Source organism: Pungitius pungitius, chromosome 5, assembly GCF_949316345.1.
Source record: "Pungitius pungitius chromosome 5, fPunPun2.1, whole genome shotgun sequence".
Lineage (NCBI taxonomy): Eukaryota > Metazoa > Chordata > Actinopteri > Perciformes > Gasterosteidae > Pungitius > Pungitius pungitius.
Genome location: NC_084904.1, coordinates 3,785,688 through 3,800,655, shown reverse-complemented (window position 1 = coordinate 3,800,655; position 14,968 = coordinate 3,785,688). Strand labels below are relative to the sequence as shown.

Genomic DNA, 14,968 nt, shown 5'->3' with positions numbered 1-14,968 from the left:
CATTTCTGTATTTTCAGCCATTTTTAAATGTATTTCAGCTTTTTCTATTCTTTCAGCAATGTTTAGAATAATTTCAGCATGTTGCATTTTAAGCAACTTTTTGAAATTAATTTCAGCTTTTACTATTTCTGTGATTTCAAATTTATAGAAGCTTCTCCCATTTCTGTTTTTTTGCAATTCTTTCAAGTTCATTTCAGCTTTTCTCATTTATGTATTTTCAGCCATTTAAAAATCTATTTCAGCTTTTTCTATTCTTTCCGCAATGTTTAGAATAATTTCAGCTTGTTTCATTTCTGTACTTTAAGCAACTTTTTAAAATTAATTTCAGCTTTCTGCATTCCAACGCATTTTCAGCAGGAAATGCATTTTCTAGTTATGATTAATCCTTTGTTTAACCCCCCCTTGCATTGTTACAGAAACTCCAATTATAAGTTTACAGGCAGTGGGACTGCTTATGGTAATGCCATATCTCATCAATTACCATCCTGTGACCGCAAATTGGCCTCAGCGCTGACAACGAGACGAGGTTAACACGCTGATTAATTTGAGCTGCTGTGATTTCAGGCTCAAGTTGACACTCATAATCTTTGACACAGACGGTGAGGTTCGCTCCCTTTCATAATGGTAAAATTGTATTTACCTTTCTTGGAGTCTAGTTTACAGAAATTGCATCTCACATCAGGATCATTTGAAATTAAGGTCAAGCGAACAAGGTAGAGTTTCTCTTATAACACAACTGATGGGCAAGTAATGAGGAACTCAGGAAATGTGAAATAATAAAAATGTCTGGAAGCTAACTCGTTGGTCCCCATTGTGGACACAGAATCGGGTCGACCCAATAAAAACACCAACCTACCTGGAAAAAGAACAGATATAATGATGCCAATAATCCATATCCCTGGAAACATCCGAGCCAGAGGCACAAGGATACCCACGCTGTTTGACCATGCTCCAAGCACAACTCCAGCTGAAGATTTCTTATGTAAATTCTTTCATTTACGACCTGGCAAAAGTTTAACAATCGCTCGAAAGCTAAAAGCTGGAAAGATGGAAGACGAGGCAGAAAATCAATGAACCAAACCAAAACCAAACACTAATCATATCAATAGAAATCCTTCTTACCTTCAAGGAAAATATTCAATTGGGTGTTTTTCAGCATCCATCTTGTGCGTCTCTCAAAACATTCCCCCTGTTTTCAGACCTGGTTTAATGTTCCTTTCAGAGGAGTTTCCTTCAGGGGACTTTCAGAGGAGAGCGTCAGAGACGAGCATCACCCCTCGAGGTACTCATCATTTTACGTTTTGGCTTCTGAGTGGCTAAGGCAGCCTTAATGACATCGTGCTACAAAAATACGACTGGTCACCAATATGTATTATCTGTGTTTTGTGTGTGTTGTCAGTTTAGATTCACACATTTCTGAGGAATGTTCTTGCTTCAGCAACTTATAATCGAGACTTTTTTCAAGTTATGGGTGCTTTCCTTTAGTTCCCATCACAATCATTGTGCGGCCTAGTGAGCTGGCAAATGCACTTGTGTGGAACTGCTAGACGTTTTCTGCATTTTCTTTTGCCTGTTTCCCATAATAGTGTCCTAGAAACACCCTAATCAACTTGTTTCATTGTTTAATCATCTAATTGATGTTTTCCTTCATGAATATGTGCCCATCACTTAGAAGTCTGATTGACAGATAGGAGACAGTGCCTCACGTACACAGTTTTAAGGCGTATTAATCCAGTATTGATAATGCCTCATAGGACACACAGTGGGGTTTTCAGGTAGCTTTATATTAAAGATTTACCTGAAGTGTATTGCTCAAGTTTCTAAAAATGACTATGATCTGAAGTTAGTCTTGTGTGGGTGGGTTTAGTAATGACAGTGTTTCTCTAGACCCGTCCGCACTACTACAATATACTGCGAATAATAATGGGAAAGCTATAATGCGACTTGGTACTGGTCCATGTTGCAAACATTTGAAGAACGCCTAATTAAGTGCATTAAATTAGACCAAAGGTATGAAACACAGTCTAAATAGCCATTTATTAGCTATCTAATAGCAATAAGGGTAGTGGTGCTGTTGGTCCCACCTTGATATACAGGCGGATGTGACGGGTGTAGGCTATTTGGTGGAATGTGTTTCTGTAGCATTCCCATAGGATCAGGGTAGCCTTTTGTTTCAATCTCCTCTGGTATTTCTATAATAATTTTGGGTAATAAAACAAGTTTTTCTGCAACTAATCAAATGTACTTCTCGATGAGGGATCATAACAGCCTACTGTCAGCCAATAACTATAGAATATATATATACGTATTCATATATTAAACACACACACAGTCAACTGTGATTCCTCCCGTTTAGGTACAGTGCGTATCCGGTCTGCTCAGTGGGTTGAACGTCAAGGTTAAAGGCAGCGACCGTCACATCCCAGCGCTGACATCTTTACCGCTCCTATCTGCCACACTGGGACCAGTCACCCTTCATAAACCCTTTGATCCAGTCAGCCCAGACACTGGTCAATGAGCAGCAACCGCAACAACATTCTATCCCCCCCAGAAATGTCCAAAAATCCCATCATAATTTGTGAGGGTTATAATCGAAATTAAGGAACCATCGAGAATTGACTGCAAGGGTGGGTCATACTGAGGGTCACGCATAGGATAGGTCAGCTCTTTAGACGTAATGGAGACATGAATCATTCTTGTGTTGACATTCTTGAAAATTACTTTTATTTGTTTGTTCAGTTTTAAATTGGTACAAACCCGTCAATGTGGAGCATTGGATCAAACATTTAGGAAATGTGTCAAGTAATAGCACATACAATAAGTTAAAACATGTCACAAAAAGACCAGTGGGTACATAGCAAGAATGTTTTATCTACACAAAACATCCTAAAACAGCGTAGGCCTATTGAAAGATCACTGTTTGTTTTTTTTCCTCTAAAGATGTATGCTCCCTTCTCATGCAGACGAGACTGCAGGTTGCCTCACAAAGTCCCTCTTCAGTCTGAGTGGGCATCATTTTCTCCTTAAATGATCCAAGCGTTTGATTCCACATGCACAGTGCATGCCTGAGACCCGGTTCAATAGGCCCACCTACAGTGTGGTGCGTGTGCGGTAGGCTGTTACCAAAATGTATACCCAATCGTATAAATAACCGTTTGACATAACACAACTTCACCTGAACACAATAACGCGTGTGCGTAAAGACACACTCAATGGAAACGCAAATACAACAATTGTTTTGGCTCTCAGTAATCAGGGCCTTTAGTCTAAAGATCATTACAATAGTATGTATCATCAATAGTTGATAAAATCCTTTTGAATTAAGATAAATAACCCCAAACCCAAGATATTTTTTTTCTTCCATTTGTCCGTCAGTGTTGTCCTTTTTCCTGTCATTATGCCTAGATGAAGTACAGTCTCCATTTTCTCACATTTCAGGCCTGATTAGCTTGCTCTCTGTCTCTCTCTCTCTCTCTCTCTCTCTCTCTCGTTTTGATCTAATAGCAGAAATAAAAACAGAAAAAGGAGCCGCAGGGTGGGGGGGGAGGGGGGGGGGCTGGGAGGGGGAGGTGGGAGAGGAGGAGTGCGGCGGGGTATTTTCTTTTTGAAAAGTCACTAAGTGAAACTCATGGACACTGTGTGCTCCAGCGCTTTGCGCCGCAATGATGCGATGCTTGTCCCTCTCCACATGTCACTGTCCGGGGAACTACACAGCTGCGGCGAGCCCGATACGTTCGTGGGGCCGGAGAGAGAGGCCGACATACCAGGGAAATGCGATTGGTAGAGGTGGGATTGCAGACCGGAGCCGTTGGAGGAAAGGCCGTTGGAGAGCCCCATGGAGTTAGGTGGCGGCCCCGGGCCCAGGCTGCACTGTGACAGGGACTGCATGCCCGGCTGGCGACCCAGGGCCGGCGGGAGCTGCAGCTGGGAGACCCCCGGCATCCCCGTAGCCCAGCGAGAGTCGTTGGCGTGGAAGGAGCATAGGCTGTTCTCCATGGCGGCCGCGGCGGAGAACTGCTGCAGGCCCGCTGTTGGGAGCAGCGTCCCCGGAGAACGGAAGACATTGGTGGTCTTCTTCCTTTTCTTCCATTTTGCGCGTCTGTTCTGGAACCAGACCTGCGAGCAGAGAGACACGACAGTGAGCCGCCAGACCGGGGAACATTATTATTATTATTATCATTATTATTATTATTATACCATGATTATGGATCAAGGCGGATGTTGGAAACATGGTCCTTTACAACAAACAGTTTACTTTATTCTCACTAACACATTGTTGAAACATGAGTGTGTTTAAAACATGGATACAACTATGACTCCTAGTGTTAAACGTGGTTTAATATTGCATCCTCCATACCACCTTGCATTATGTCCTATGTGACACAAATGGTCTCAATCTGATCCTGTATATCGGCTGTGTCGAATTGTAACAAACGAAATTAACAACACCTAAATGTAGACCTTCTCCAATTGCCTATAAGGATATATTATACGAAGACATGCACTGCAACTAGCCTAATAGGCTGGACTTGAAAATTCATATCAGATGCATTTCGTAAATTGCATTAATACTGATAAAAAAACAATGTAAAAAACGGTCAAATCACTGGCAGCAATGGCTGTCAAACAAAAACAGTAAGCTAAACTAAGATATCTTAACTCAAAGTGCGACAAAACGTACATTTAAGAAAACATTCATTCAAGGTTTTGCAGGGAAACACTGTTATTTTAGGGATTCTTATTATTACGAAAATCATGGCAAAACGTTGCACTGCTCTCTTAAGTTGTAACTTTCAAGCAGTTTACATTACATACTTTTTGGTTTTAATCAATGATACACAACACAGCTGGGGATCAAAGCCAAAGGACTTAAGAATTATCATTCTTGCTTCTACTTTCTTCCCGGACTATTGCAATGTATTTTTTCCTTACATTGCCTTTACTCAAAACTCCATTTTCAGATTAGGTATGTGCCTTTATCCACTGTGACATCACTGGTAAGGTGTGGCCAGAGGCTCAACATGCCTAGTGAACAAAGCATAGTGAGCTAGATATTGAATTACAGATAATTATTGTTATTTTACATTCAATTTTATACAATGTAAGAAATTAGTAAAATACTGCATGGAAATACAGTATTTGTTATGTACAAAATTGAGAAAAAAGGTAATTTTGTCATTACTAGCATAATACCGAAATCAGTTTGGTTGTTGATTTACAGATAATGTCTGTAGTCACTTTTAGTTTTGCATATAATTTAAGAAATCTTAAAAAATACAATGAAAATGTTTTTTTTCTTTCAAATATTATTACAAGTATTTTTATAGTCTAGCCATTTGTGTGTGTATTCTTTTGGTTTATTTGATATATACATTTAAAATTATTTTAAAAGGCTTATAGTACATAATGTTGTTGGGATATACACAATCCTTTGAAAATGAGGTCCTACCATTTGGCTATCAAATGAGACGGACACACACAAGATGATGTGAGTATGTAATCACGGTTATTTCATTACTGTCGTTCAGCAGTAGAAAGCCGAGGTATCTTTCTCTAACATCCTATCTACAAGTACAATCTGTAAAATTGCGCTTAATATTGTGTTGACTTAAAACAACAGAAAACGGCCCGCATTATTAAAGCAATCCACGTGAAAATAAAAACCACTCAACCACACTGACGCGCGAGGGGCAGAAATCACAACGATCCACTTACACAGCTTTTTTCTTTCAACAAGAAAATAAAAAAAACTCACGCGTGTCCCCTTTCGACTTTATAAAGATTTCACAATCTTCGGTCGTGATTAATGCGCGCGCGAGGCCGTGAGTCGATGCCTCCGTATTAAAAGTGAAATCTCGCTCTCATTCCATTCAGCCATCCGTGAAACGTCGCCCAAACCCATTACACTCGGAGGGTGGAAAGAAAATGCAATTTCTCATTCCATTAAAAAAGTACAATATATTCTTGAGTCCTATTAAGACGTCGCTGATGGAGCGTTTTGGAGGCGCAGAGGCCGTGGAGGCACGCACGCTGACCAAAAACGCCCACTGACGGCTGCACCCGCGCGACCTGCACGAATGTTTAGCAACAGCGAGGTGTGAGGCTCCTACACAATAACGAGTTGATTATTAAGGTGACTAATGGTTATATTCGTTGTATTGCAGTCGGTGGAATCATTTGCATGAATCTCACATCACTGGTTAATAACCCGTTCACTGTAATAAATAAGACTGAAATTGGTTGATAATGTGTTTGGTTTATTAGAGCCGTACGTTCCCGCATGCTTTTTAGAGGCACTGCATTTGTTTTGCAAGTATATATATATTTTTTTAAGTCGTTCGTTATATTTCCCCAAAAAGAAATACAAACCAAATGACCAACGTTTTAATGTTAACATTAAATATGTAATTCCATCCTCATAATTCAAGTGAAAAAAATGAATAAACATTCTAATTACAAGAATTATTTTCAAACAAAAGGGGAAGCCAGATTTTGTAAAGTAAATTATTCCATATGCATACATAATATTTTGGCCAGGGTAAATCCCATCTTGATGGTAAAAAAAATAATACTAATAATTTCCAAACGCCCAAATACCACTAACGTATATTTGTAATATAACAGAAACGGAAAAGGAATTTGGATGAACAACCCACCCCCCAATTTCAATATTTCTGGTGAGAGTGAATTTAAAGCGTCGTTATACAATAATCTTCTGACATGTTTTAGAGCCATCTGGATCTTTTTGACTTCGTGGGCAGTGAATTTGCGCATGTGATAGATATTTCTTGGACAGAGCCACTCCAGGGGCACGGCTTCTTAAATGTACGTATTGTACAAATCATCTCTTATTTGAACCAAATTATCAAGTCAAAATGAGCTTCAACTTGTATTTTCTAAAACAACCGTCATTTGACCATCAGAAGATAACGAATAGTGTGAGAATGTGCTGACCCTCCACAAATACTTTATTTTTTCATTGTAGTATTGTAAGGAAAGATATTCTAAACCTAAATTAGAACTAATTTCTAAATGGTTCTGTACCTTTAATAATTCATAATAACACATCATATGTATATGTTGTAACTTTGATATTGCAAGCATTTGTACACAAAACGTTATACTTTACTAGAATAACTGCAGGTGGCAAATAAGTGAATTACACATTTTGGCACATTTTAGAACGTGCCAAAACACGCACGGAGTCGTTAATCATCCTCTCTAAACCTATTTTGCTCACCAGCCCCGTGAAATCCACGTTGGGCAAGTATTTTACCTGAACTCTGGACTCGGTGAGGCCGATCCTCAGCGCCAGCTCCTCCCTCATGAAGATGTCAGGGTAGTGGGTTTTGGCGAAGCTGCGCTCCAGCTCGTTGAGCTGCGCCGGCGTGAAGCGCGTCCTGTGCCGCTTCTGTTTCTGCTGGCTGGCCGACTGGCTGGAGCTCTGCTGCGGCTGCTGCTGCTGCTGCTTCTCCTGCTCTTTCCCGTTCACCGTCATGCCGGCGGAGTTGGATCCAACGGTGGTGATGTCATCTCCCGGCAGTAGGGTGGTTCCTTCCACGGAGTCTGAACCAGGGGCCATGTCTCCCGGGTGCCCCTGGTCTGACACCCCACCGCCGAGCCTGCACTTGAGAGCCTCCCGGTGTCCCAGTAACTCCGCAGCATCTTTCATCCCTAGAGGATGGAGGAGGAGAGAGGCTTACATGGCAGATCTGACATCGCTGTATCTTCAAATGTGAATCGCATGACAAAACGGCAACACACATAAATTCAAAGAAGATAACAAATAAACTTAATATAGCTTGGGTCGTAATTTTGAAACGTAATGTTGCATAGACATTTTGCATTGCTTATTTTCTACAAATCACTGTAAAGAATGGCATAAAGCAACGACACACAATTGAGCGGTTAGCACAATTATCTACACAGTCTATCTATCACATCACAAGGTTGAAGAAGAAGTTGGAATCTTACACTGGAGTTTAGGGCCGGAGTTTAGCGAGGATAACTCACCGAGCCGAGCATCCAGGAGGTCGGAGTGGGAGAGCATCGCGTACCGCTCCAGGGTGAAATGCGCTCCAAAAAAATCCCACAACTTTGGGCAATTTAAAAAGTATATATCGTCTAAATGAACGAAAATTCGGTTTGTGGTTAAAAAAAGGTGGCCCCTTGCATTATAATGTCCTTTAGAGCAACGGGGAGGCGCTTATTAGTTGAAAGAACCCGTGAGCTTCTTCAAATAAGAGCCAATCAGAGAGGGAGCTTGCAAATGTCAGCGACGTGACTCCCCCCCCTCTTCACTTCTTTTCTTTTTTATACACGTATACGCAAGAAGGCGCGCGCATGCACGAACCCGAACGCGCACGAAAAAAAAAAAAATACAATTCAATTCAATCCTCTCCCGTTCCCTAGCTCTGATTTATTAGCTTTTCATGCTCAAATTATTCCAGGTTCGACATCTTAATGTGTTTGTTTAATCTCATATAGTTTGTGCAACGACGGGGCCCCCGTTTGTCTGCGGACATACATGGAAATACTGTAAGGTGAACCCATGATTTTGCGCCATCAGACAAGAGTTTGCGTTTTTTTTAAGCCAACAGATAAAATAAAAAATATTGTATATTTTCATTTTTCCAAATAACTTCTATGTTAATTATCCGTTTTACGGTAACTCAGCAAGTGAGGAATAATCTCCTGTACACATGATACATTATCTATGAATTACAACACATGTCGAAATGGTTACTCTTGATACATTCCTATGAAATACTGTTTCATATTGACAGGTATATCAGATTGAGGTGATTCTACGTATGATCAGTGTGGGCTGCAGTCATAAAAGAGAAGAAACATGTAGCCATGCAGACGAGAAGCCTCGTAACGCAAGGCCTGCTTCCACAACCCCACTTCCCTCCCGTCCTTGGATCACAAACAAAACGAACATCCCTCCCATTCCCCCGATGGCAGGTGATTTGTGGAGACGAATCGAGGAAATAAATAAATAAACGAGTACAGATGGATTTAAGCTCCGATAGTGATCGGCCGCTTTAACTTCCATCGACTTTTCATCAACGCGGGCGCAATTAGAGGTATTTAGGCCCGTTTGGTTCAAACCAAAAAAAAAAAAAAATCAGACGTGTTGGACCCTAAACGATTGTGCCCCTCTAACAGTGGTCCATGAGTAGTTCTATTATACAATTAACAGGACAGCCATTGATCTGCGCTCCACTCCTCCAGACAGTGCTGGTGCACAGGGGGCTTTTGGCAGATGTCAGGGGGTAGCCTTGTGAATAGACCACCGCCTGGGACTAAATAGGGTTTTTTTTCTTTTCCCGCAGCCGCACAAAGGAGGCGTCCAGGCGAGTAGTCCTCCCTCTCCCTCCGCACCAGCTCATCTCTTATGCTCCTCGGCCGCACTGTGCAGCGGGGGCGCAAGGAAGTAGTGGCACAGCGTGCAAACGTTAAGGAAAATGGGACTTGTGCATGGTCCACTGAGTGGGGAAAGCTGGGGCCATCTCCTGAAGGTCCAGCAGAAGCAATCAGCAGCAGATTCGTTTGCTTCAGACGTGTAGACCAGAGAGAGGAGAGGGACTTGCTCTAAGGCCAACCCTGCGTTTGGGAAGGGCTTGGGAGACACGGTCTGTATGTTTTGGAAGTTGCTTGATTTGCAATTTAATGGAAGACAACTGGTATAATGCAAATTAATGAATACAAAAATACAACTTTTAAAAGGTCCGATTTTCTTTAATTAAATTGCTAAAATTCTAGCAATTGTGAAAACAATGTGATGTTATATTTTACATAACAAATGTGAATGTAATATTACATTTGATCAATTTTATTCTAATTTAGGATTATTTTACACCATGTTTCAATTCATTATCCCTTGCCGGATTTTCAATATCACTGTTGTCCTCATTAATAAAGTTGCGTTTTATGTATAAATTGTTTCCATTTTATGTTGTATTTCTATAAAAAATAATTAGGTAATAACCAGTATGCATATATTGGTTCATCAACAATAATAAATATTGAATTTGTATTCTTTCTCTAAGCGTTTTAAAAAAATAATTTATATGGACGTCCTGTTAGATAGAATGAGGCAAACATATAAAAAAATATTTAGCTTGCAGTAATTGTTGACTGCTCATCGGATTCCTATGATAATAAATATGGATATTGTGGTTTGTTGCAGTGCAAACAGCCCGGATAGCAGACATCCCCTCAGCTGTCCGACCCTCAGACTGTAACTTATTGCTGTAATAAGAGGAACCCACTTGAAATGGGTCTATGTCTCACTCAGCCTCCCTAACTGGACCGCATCAATCTTCCCCCAGTAAAAACACACTCACACACAATCCTCCCGGGTTAATGCGGCGCATCTGAGTGCGGAACGGCTGTTTACACGCGAGGAGACACTTTTAATGGAAGCGCACCAAAAACAAATGCAATTTTGTAAAGCAATTTCAAAGATCAAGAATTCCGTGTCCTCTCCGCGGCTTTTGTTTTTGTTTTTTTAAGCAATCAAACTGCGTTAAATCCATTGCCCACATGGCACTGTGCAGAACAGGTTAACAATAATGTAGGTATAGCTGGAGGCAGGCGCGGGGATAACATCCTTTACACCAAAATGGCCAGGCCCATATTGCATCGTGGCCATCTACATCCACTCACTTATAGAAATCTTAAAAGGTAAATCGATTTTTCCCCTCTGCTGAGACGGTTATAGAGACGGTTGTACAGGCGATTTGATGTCGGTCCGAGGGACACGTGTGCCAATAAATGTGTTGCATCCAAGCACAGAGATGCAGGGTAGAGGGGGGGTGGGGGGGGGGGGGGGGGCGGCTCCATTAGAGGCTCCTCACTTCGGCCACCCGGCCCGTCTGCACCACCCCGCGCATCTCATGCCCCAATTAGGCCCTCTGCCCTCCGCCTGCTCCCCGTTACTGCGTGATCTGGCGCACAGACCGGTAATCACGGCTTCAAATAAAATAATCAGCAAAGAACAGCGATTTCCTTAATGGGGAGGAAGAGGCGTGTGTCACGGAGGGTGCAGTGCGCGCCTGTGCCTTGGTGGTGGTGGGGGAGATTATTAAAATAGCAATGGAAATCACAATGTAGGTGCTATTAACACAGCAGTGTTCAGAGTGTCAGCAACTTAAAAAAAAAAACCCATTACATTCAGTTCAGCACTCAATGCCAGTCAAATGTTAATGTGACATGTTGTTTCCAGGGAAAAGTACATTCGGAGGTCTAAAGCATTTTGGAGGATTTTAGAGCGAACTTCCTTTTTTTATGTGAAGCAAAAAGTTCCTTTCAAAAGACTCAACTTTCAACCATCACCTTGCAGCCTCAAGGGAAGCTCAAGGTAACCAGGAGAATCTACAAGTCAATGCAGAGGTATAGTGGTATGGTGTTGACACCCCTTAAAATGTGATGATCAAATAAGAATAAGATCTGTTTTCCTAAAAAAACAGGACATCTTGAAGATGCAGCAAATGTTAAGAAATCTGTTTTGTTCTGGTCTGCAATTCTGAAGAAAGCTGAATTCCCCATGAACACGAGCAATGTGTGTGTTTCTTTTTGGTATTTCTGCAGCAGTGTAAAGCAAATTCAACTGTTCTTAGTGTTTTTTCATTCATAATTAATTGATGATTTTAAAAATTAATTGTATTTATCGCCTGACCCCGACCTTTTAGGCCTCCTGCAGCTTCCCACAGATCTAATGCCTCCTCCTCCACGACACCTTGACTTTCCCTCCAGTTTTGCTCCAGCTATTAGAATATGTTCTTTCTTAAGTCTGGTCATTAGTTAGGTCCATTACTGTGGCTCCATCATTAGGAAGCTGTAATGCATCATTGAAGGTAATGAGTACCTTAGATTACAGGTGCCAGCGTGCCAGACACACTGAAAGAGAGAGAGAGAGAGAGAGAGAGCCTTTTCTCAACAAAACAACCACTCGTTCTCATGTTTTAACCACAAAACCGTGACATCTGGGGCATACCGAGGCCTCGGCAAAGATCGGATGTAATATTTAATGCATAAACAAGCGAGAGATGATTCGTGAAATTGTAAGTGATCACGTAAACTGCTGATTTAATAGTTGTCCATGGGAGAATAATGTGGTTATTCTGGTATCCCTGCACACATACCTCCTGTGCACACTCACGCTCCTAAAACACCAGATAAAAGGGGAGGACTTGGGTCAGTAAAGTCTCTGAGTGGCTTGAAATTAGAAACATGTGCTGCAATTATCAAACTGCAGCAAAGCCTCCTCGTGCAATTTAATGCCTCGGCACATTAAAGAATAAATGGGATCAGTCTCTTTGACCTTGGTCAATTCCGACTTGACGAACTTGATCTACCTGATACTTCCAGTGGGTGACTCGCTCACTGGGAGACGTACAGGCGGGCTAGTGGACACGCACAAACGCACAAACGCACATAGGCCAACATAATGTAGAGGGAGAGGAAGATGCACAAACCCGGAAAATGCCTGGATTGTGTGACGGTGGGGCCAATGTGGAAAATGAACAGAGGAAGCTCACACACACACACACACACACACACTTGTTGTATTTCCGTTGTCGCTTCGCATCTCCCTGGTGTTCTCAGCGCGTTACTCACCCAGCCAGTTCAGCTCGCCTCTCACTTCACAAATCCCACACTTTCCCATCCATCCATTCTCTTTATCCTCCTCTCCCCTGTCTCCTCCCTCTCCCTCTCTCTCATCCCTCCCCTCCGCCATTGTGCCGTTCCTCGGCTAAACACGGCGCACTATACCCCTCCCAAGATTAATTGATCATCAATTTGGCTCTAATTTGGACCAAGTCAGCTGGTAAATGGGGCAGTTTTTCCTGATTGTTAGTGAAATGTGTGCAAGTACATTGATACATTTTGATTATTTATCAATTACAACCAAATGAACTAAATCTATTGAATAAATTCTAGCCTGATTGCCATAATAGAGTTTGAAAATATGGCTATTGATAATGATTCCGGCTAATAGTCTTTTCCGGCCGTGGTTGCCGGCTTGTCGGAATGACAACACAAAACTCATTTTTCACAGAATCAGCTGAGTGAGTGCGAGGCCGATCTTTCATTAATCAGTCACATTACGGCGCTGATACGCTGTAATACGCGACGCTTCCCTCACAAAGACTCAAACACTTTGTCATATTTTATGTCAATTACCAGTCATTTCGTTGTGTTCCATCAAGACATTGTGTAACAGTTAACATATGCTAAGGTAAAGCTCCCTTGTTCCGCCCACAGGGTTCTCCATTGGAGGGTGCCTTCGCAGTGTTTGGGGGAAGACAGGGGCCCAAATGATAAAATAGGCCCGTTTCTTAATTTCTTATTTTCCTGAGCTGAGGCACTTATTGGGAGGGTGGAGCATTTTCTTCTTTTTTTTTTTTTTAAATGGACCTGCCACCATTTCCCCCCAAAGTTAATGAAAAAGCAGCTTGCTGGAAAATCGGGTAGGGAAAATTGGAATTACATTCCGAGGCGTTCAAAAACAATAACAGGGATAACTACGCGCCAGGGCCCCATGTCAGCACAGATATTCATATTTTCCCGGCCTCACACTATTAACTGAAAGTGATCTTTGAGATATTTTGAATAATTTGTAAGAAAGGTGTGTGACATAAAACTAAAATGACCAAATGGCATTAGATGTAAACCATGTGGATGTGCATGAAATATCGGTGATTTGCTCTTAAACACGTCTTTTCTCTCCAGCCTCAACACTGGGAATATCAAAAATCAAAGAGCTAAGCTACGAGACTTCCGTTTTAATCAATGATATGAGCCCCGCTGCACCAATCATGGCTGCTGGAAGCAGCTTAATGATCAGCATTTAGACTGGGCAGGTAAACCGCAGCGCTGTGGAGCCAACACAGGGGCCAACTGCAGGTGAATTAACCCGGTCCAGACCTAATATGCTGGTGTCAGCTCTGGTTAGTTTGTGGCTAACTGTGGCCTGTATTGGCAGTGGCATAGCATCCAGCGTCGTCCCCCTCATATGCCAGCAGGCAGCTATCTATAATCGATGGCCACTTTTAATTGGACAGGCTGTCTGTTAGTGGACATCGAAGGTTGTGTGAAGAAGTGGGGGAGCAACGCTGTATTTACCACGTGGTTATCAGGGACAAATGTGTCGGGGAGGTTGGAGGTGTTCTCTGTAAAAAGACAGTTTCTTCTGTTTCATGACAGTCAATTATATTGAAAGATTTCACACAATACCCCTATTCAATAAATGCTGTGATAGAAATGTAACGCTATGGGCTAAAACATGTATATGTTTATTCATCAATATTCTTTCCTAATCATCCAAACTAGGCACATTATTTGCATTTTGTAAAGCCAATATGCTCACAACAAAATCCATCCCTGATTATTGCAAAGGAAATTCAATTATATTCACTCTGTAAACAACAACAACTCTTACACAAAGTGCTACAAGAGAACACACCATTAACACAAATGTAATATATTCCCAATTGAATAGATGGCCATCCAAAATCAACTTATTTAATCTCTATAAACACAGTTGTTTAAGATATGGAATCAATAAATGAAACCCAATGTGATCAGCCTCATTTCAATGGCACGGTGAGGTCAGAGAAAAAGTGTGAATTAATTCCCTCTAAACCGGAACGACCTGCTGAAGCTGGGTTTAAAGGCTTTTCATTCCATATCCACATATGATTCATTATTTCCCGGATGAACTCTGAGGTATAAGGCCACACTGCCCTGACTAATAGGCCTAAGTGACTTTTCCTTTATTTCGCTTCTTGATTTGAACCTCTGAGGTGCAGCCACGGGCACGCTAAAAGACATGCACACAGATCCTGTGTATACGTACAAGTTCAAAATTGTCACTGGCATTATTTGAGGCAGCATCTGATTCTGATTCTGATGAACATTGACTGTCCTTTCTCATTTCTCTCTCACGGTTGATGAT

General features: G+C 41.7%; 1 protein-coding gene across 2 annotated transcripts; it reads right to left on the bottom strand.

Annotated features, from left to right (window-relative positions):
- Positions 1-3,558: 3,558 nt before the first annotated feature.
- Positions 3,559-8,771, bottom strand: LOC119225618 (homeobox protein orthopedia B-like). 2 transcript variants are annotated; one of them, XM_037483605.2, is made up of 3 exons: positions 7,975-8,771; positions 7,277-7,674; positions 3,559-4,116 (listed from the first exon to the last, which is right to left on the bottom strand). In XM_037483605.2, the coding sequence occupies exons 1-3, from the start codon at positions 8,048-8,050 to the stop codon at positions 3,616-3,618; spliced, it is 975 nt and encodes a 324-aa protein (XP_037339502.2). In that variant the 5' UTR covers positions 8,051-8,771; the 3' UTR covers positions 3,559-3,615. The 2 variants fall into 2 exon arrangements, with proteins under 2 accessions (XP_037339502.2, XP_037339503.2); XM_037483606.2 differs by having other exon boundaries at positions 8,014-8,771.
- Between the last annotated feature and the right edge of the window lie 6,197 nt (positions 8,772-14,968).

Excerpts from the sequence above, each read along its gene's own strand:
- LOC119225618 (XM_037483605.2), bottom strand. The coding sequence starts at position 8,050 with ATGCTCTCCCACTCCGACCTCCTGGATGCTCGGCTCGGTGAGTTATCC. Across the intron at positions 7,675-7,974 it reads CTCCGGCCCTAAACTCCAGT|GGATGAAAGATGCTGCGGAG; the intron begins GTAAGATTCCAA and ends TCCATCCTCTAG. Across the intron at positions 4,117-7,276 it reads TCACCGAGTCCAGAGTTCAG|GTCTGGTTCCAGAACAGACG; the intron begins GTAAAATACTTG and ends CTCTGCTCGCAG.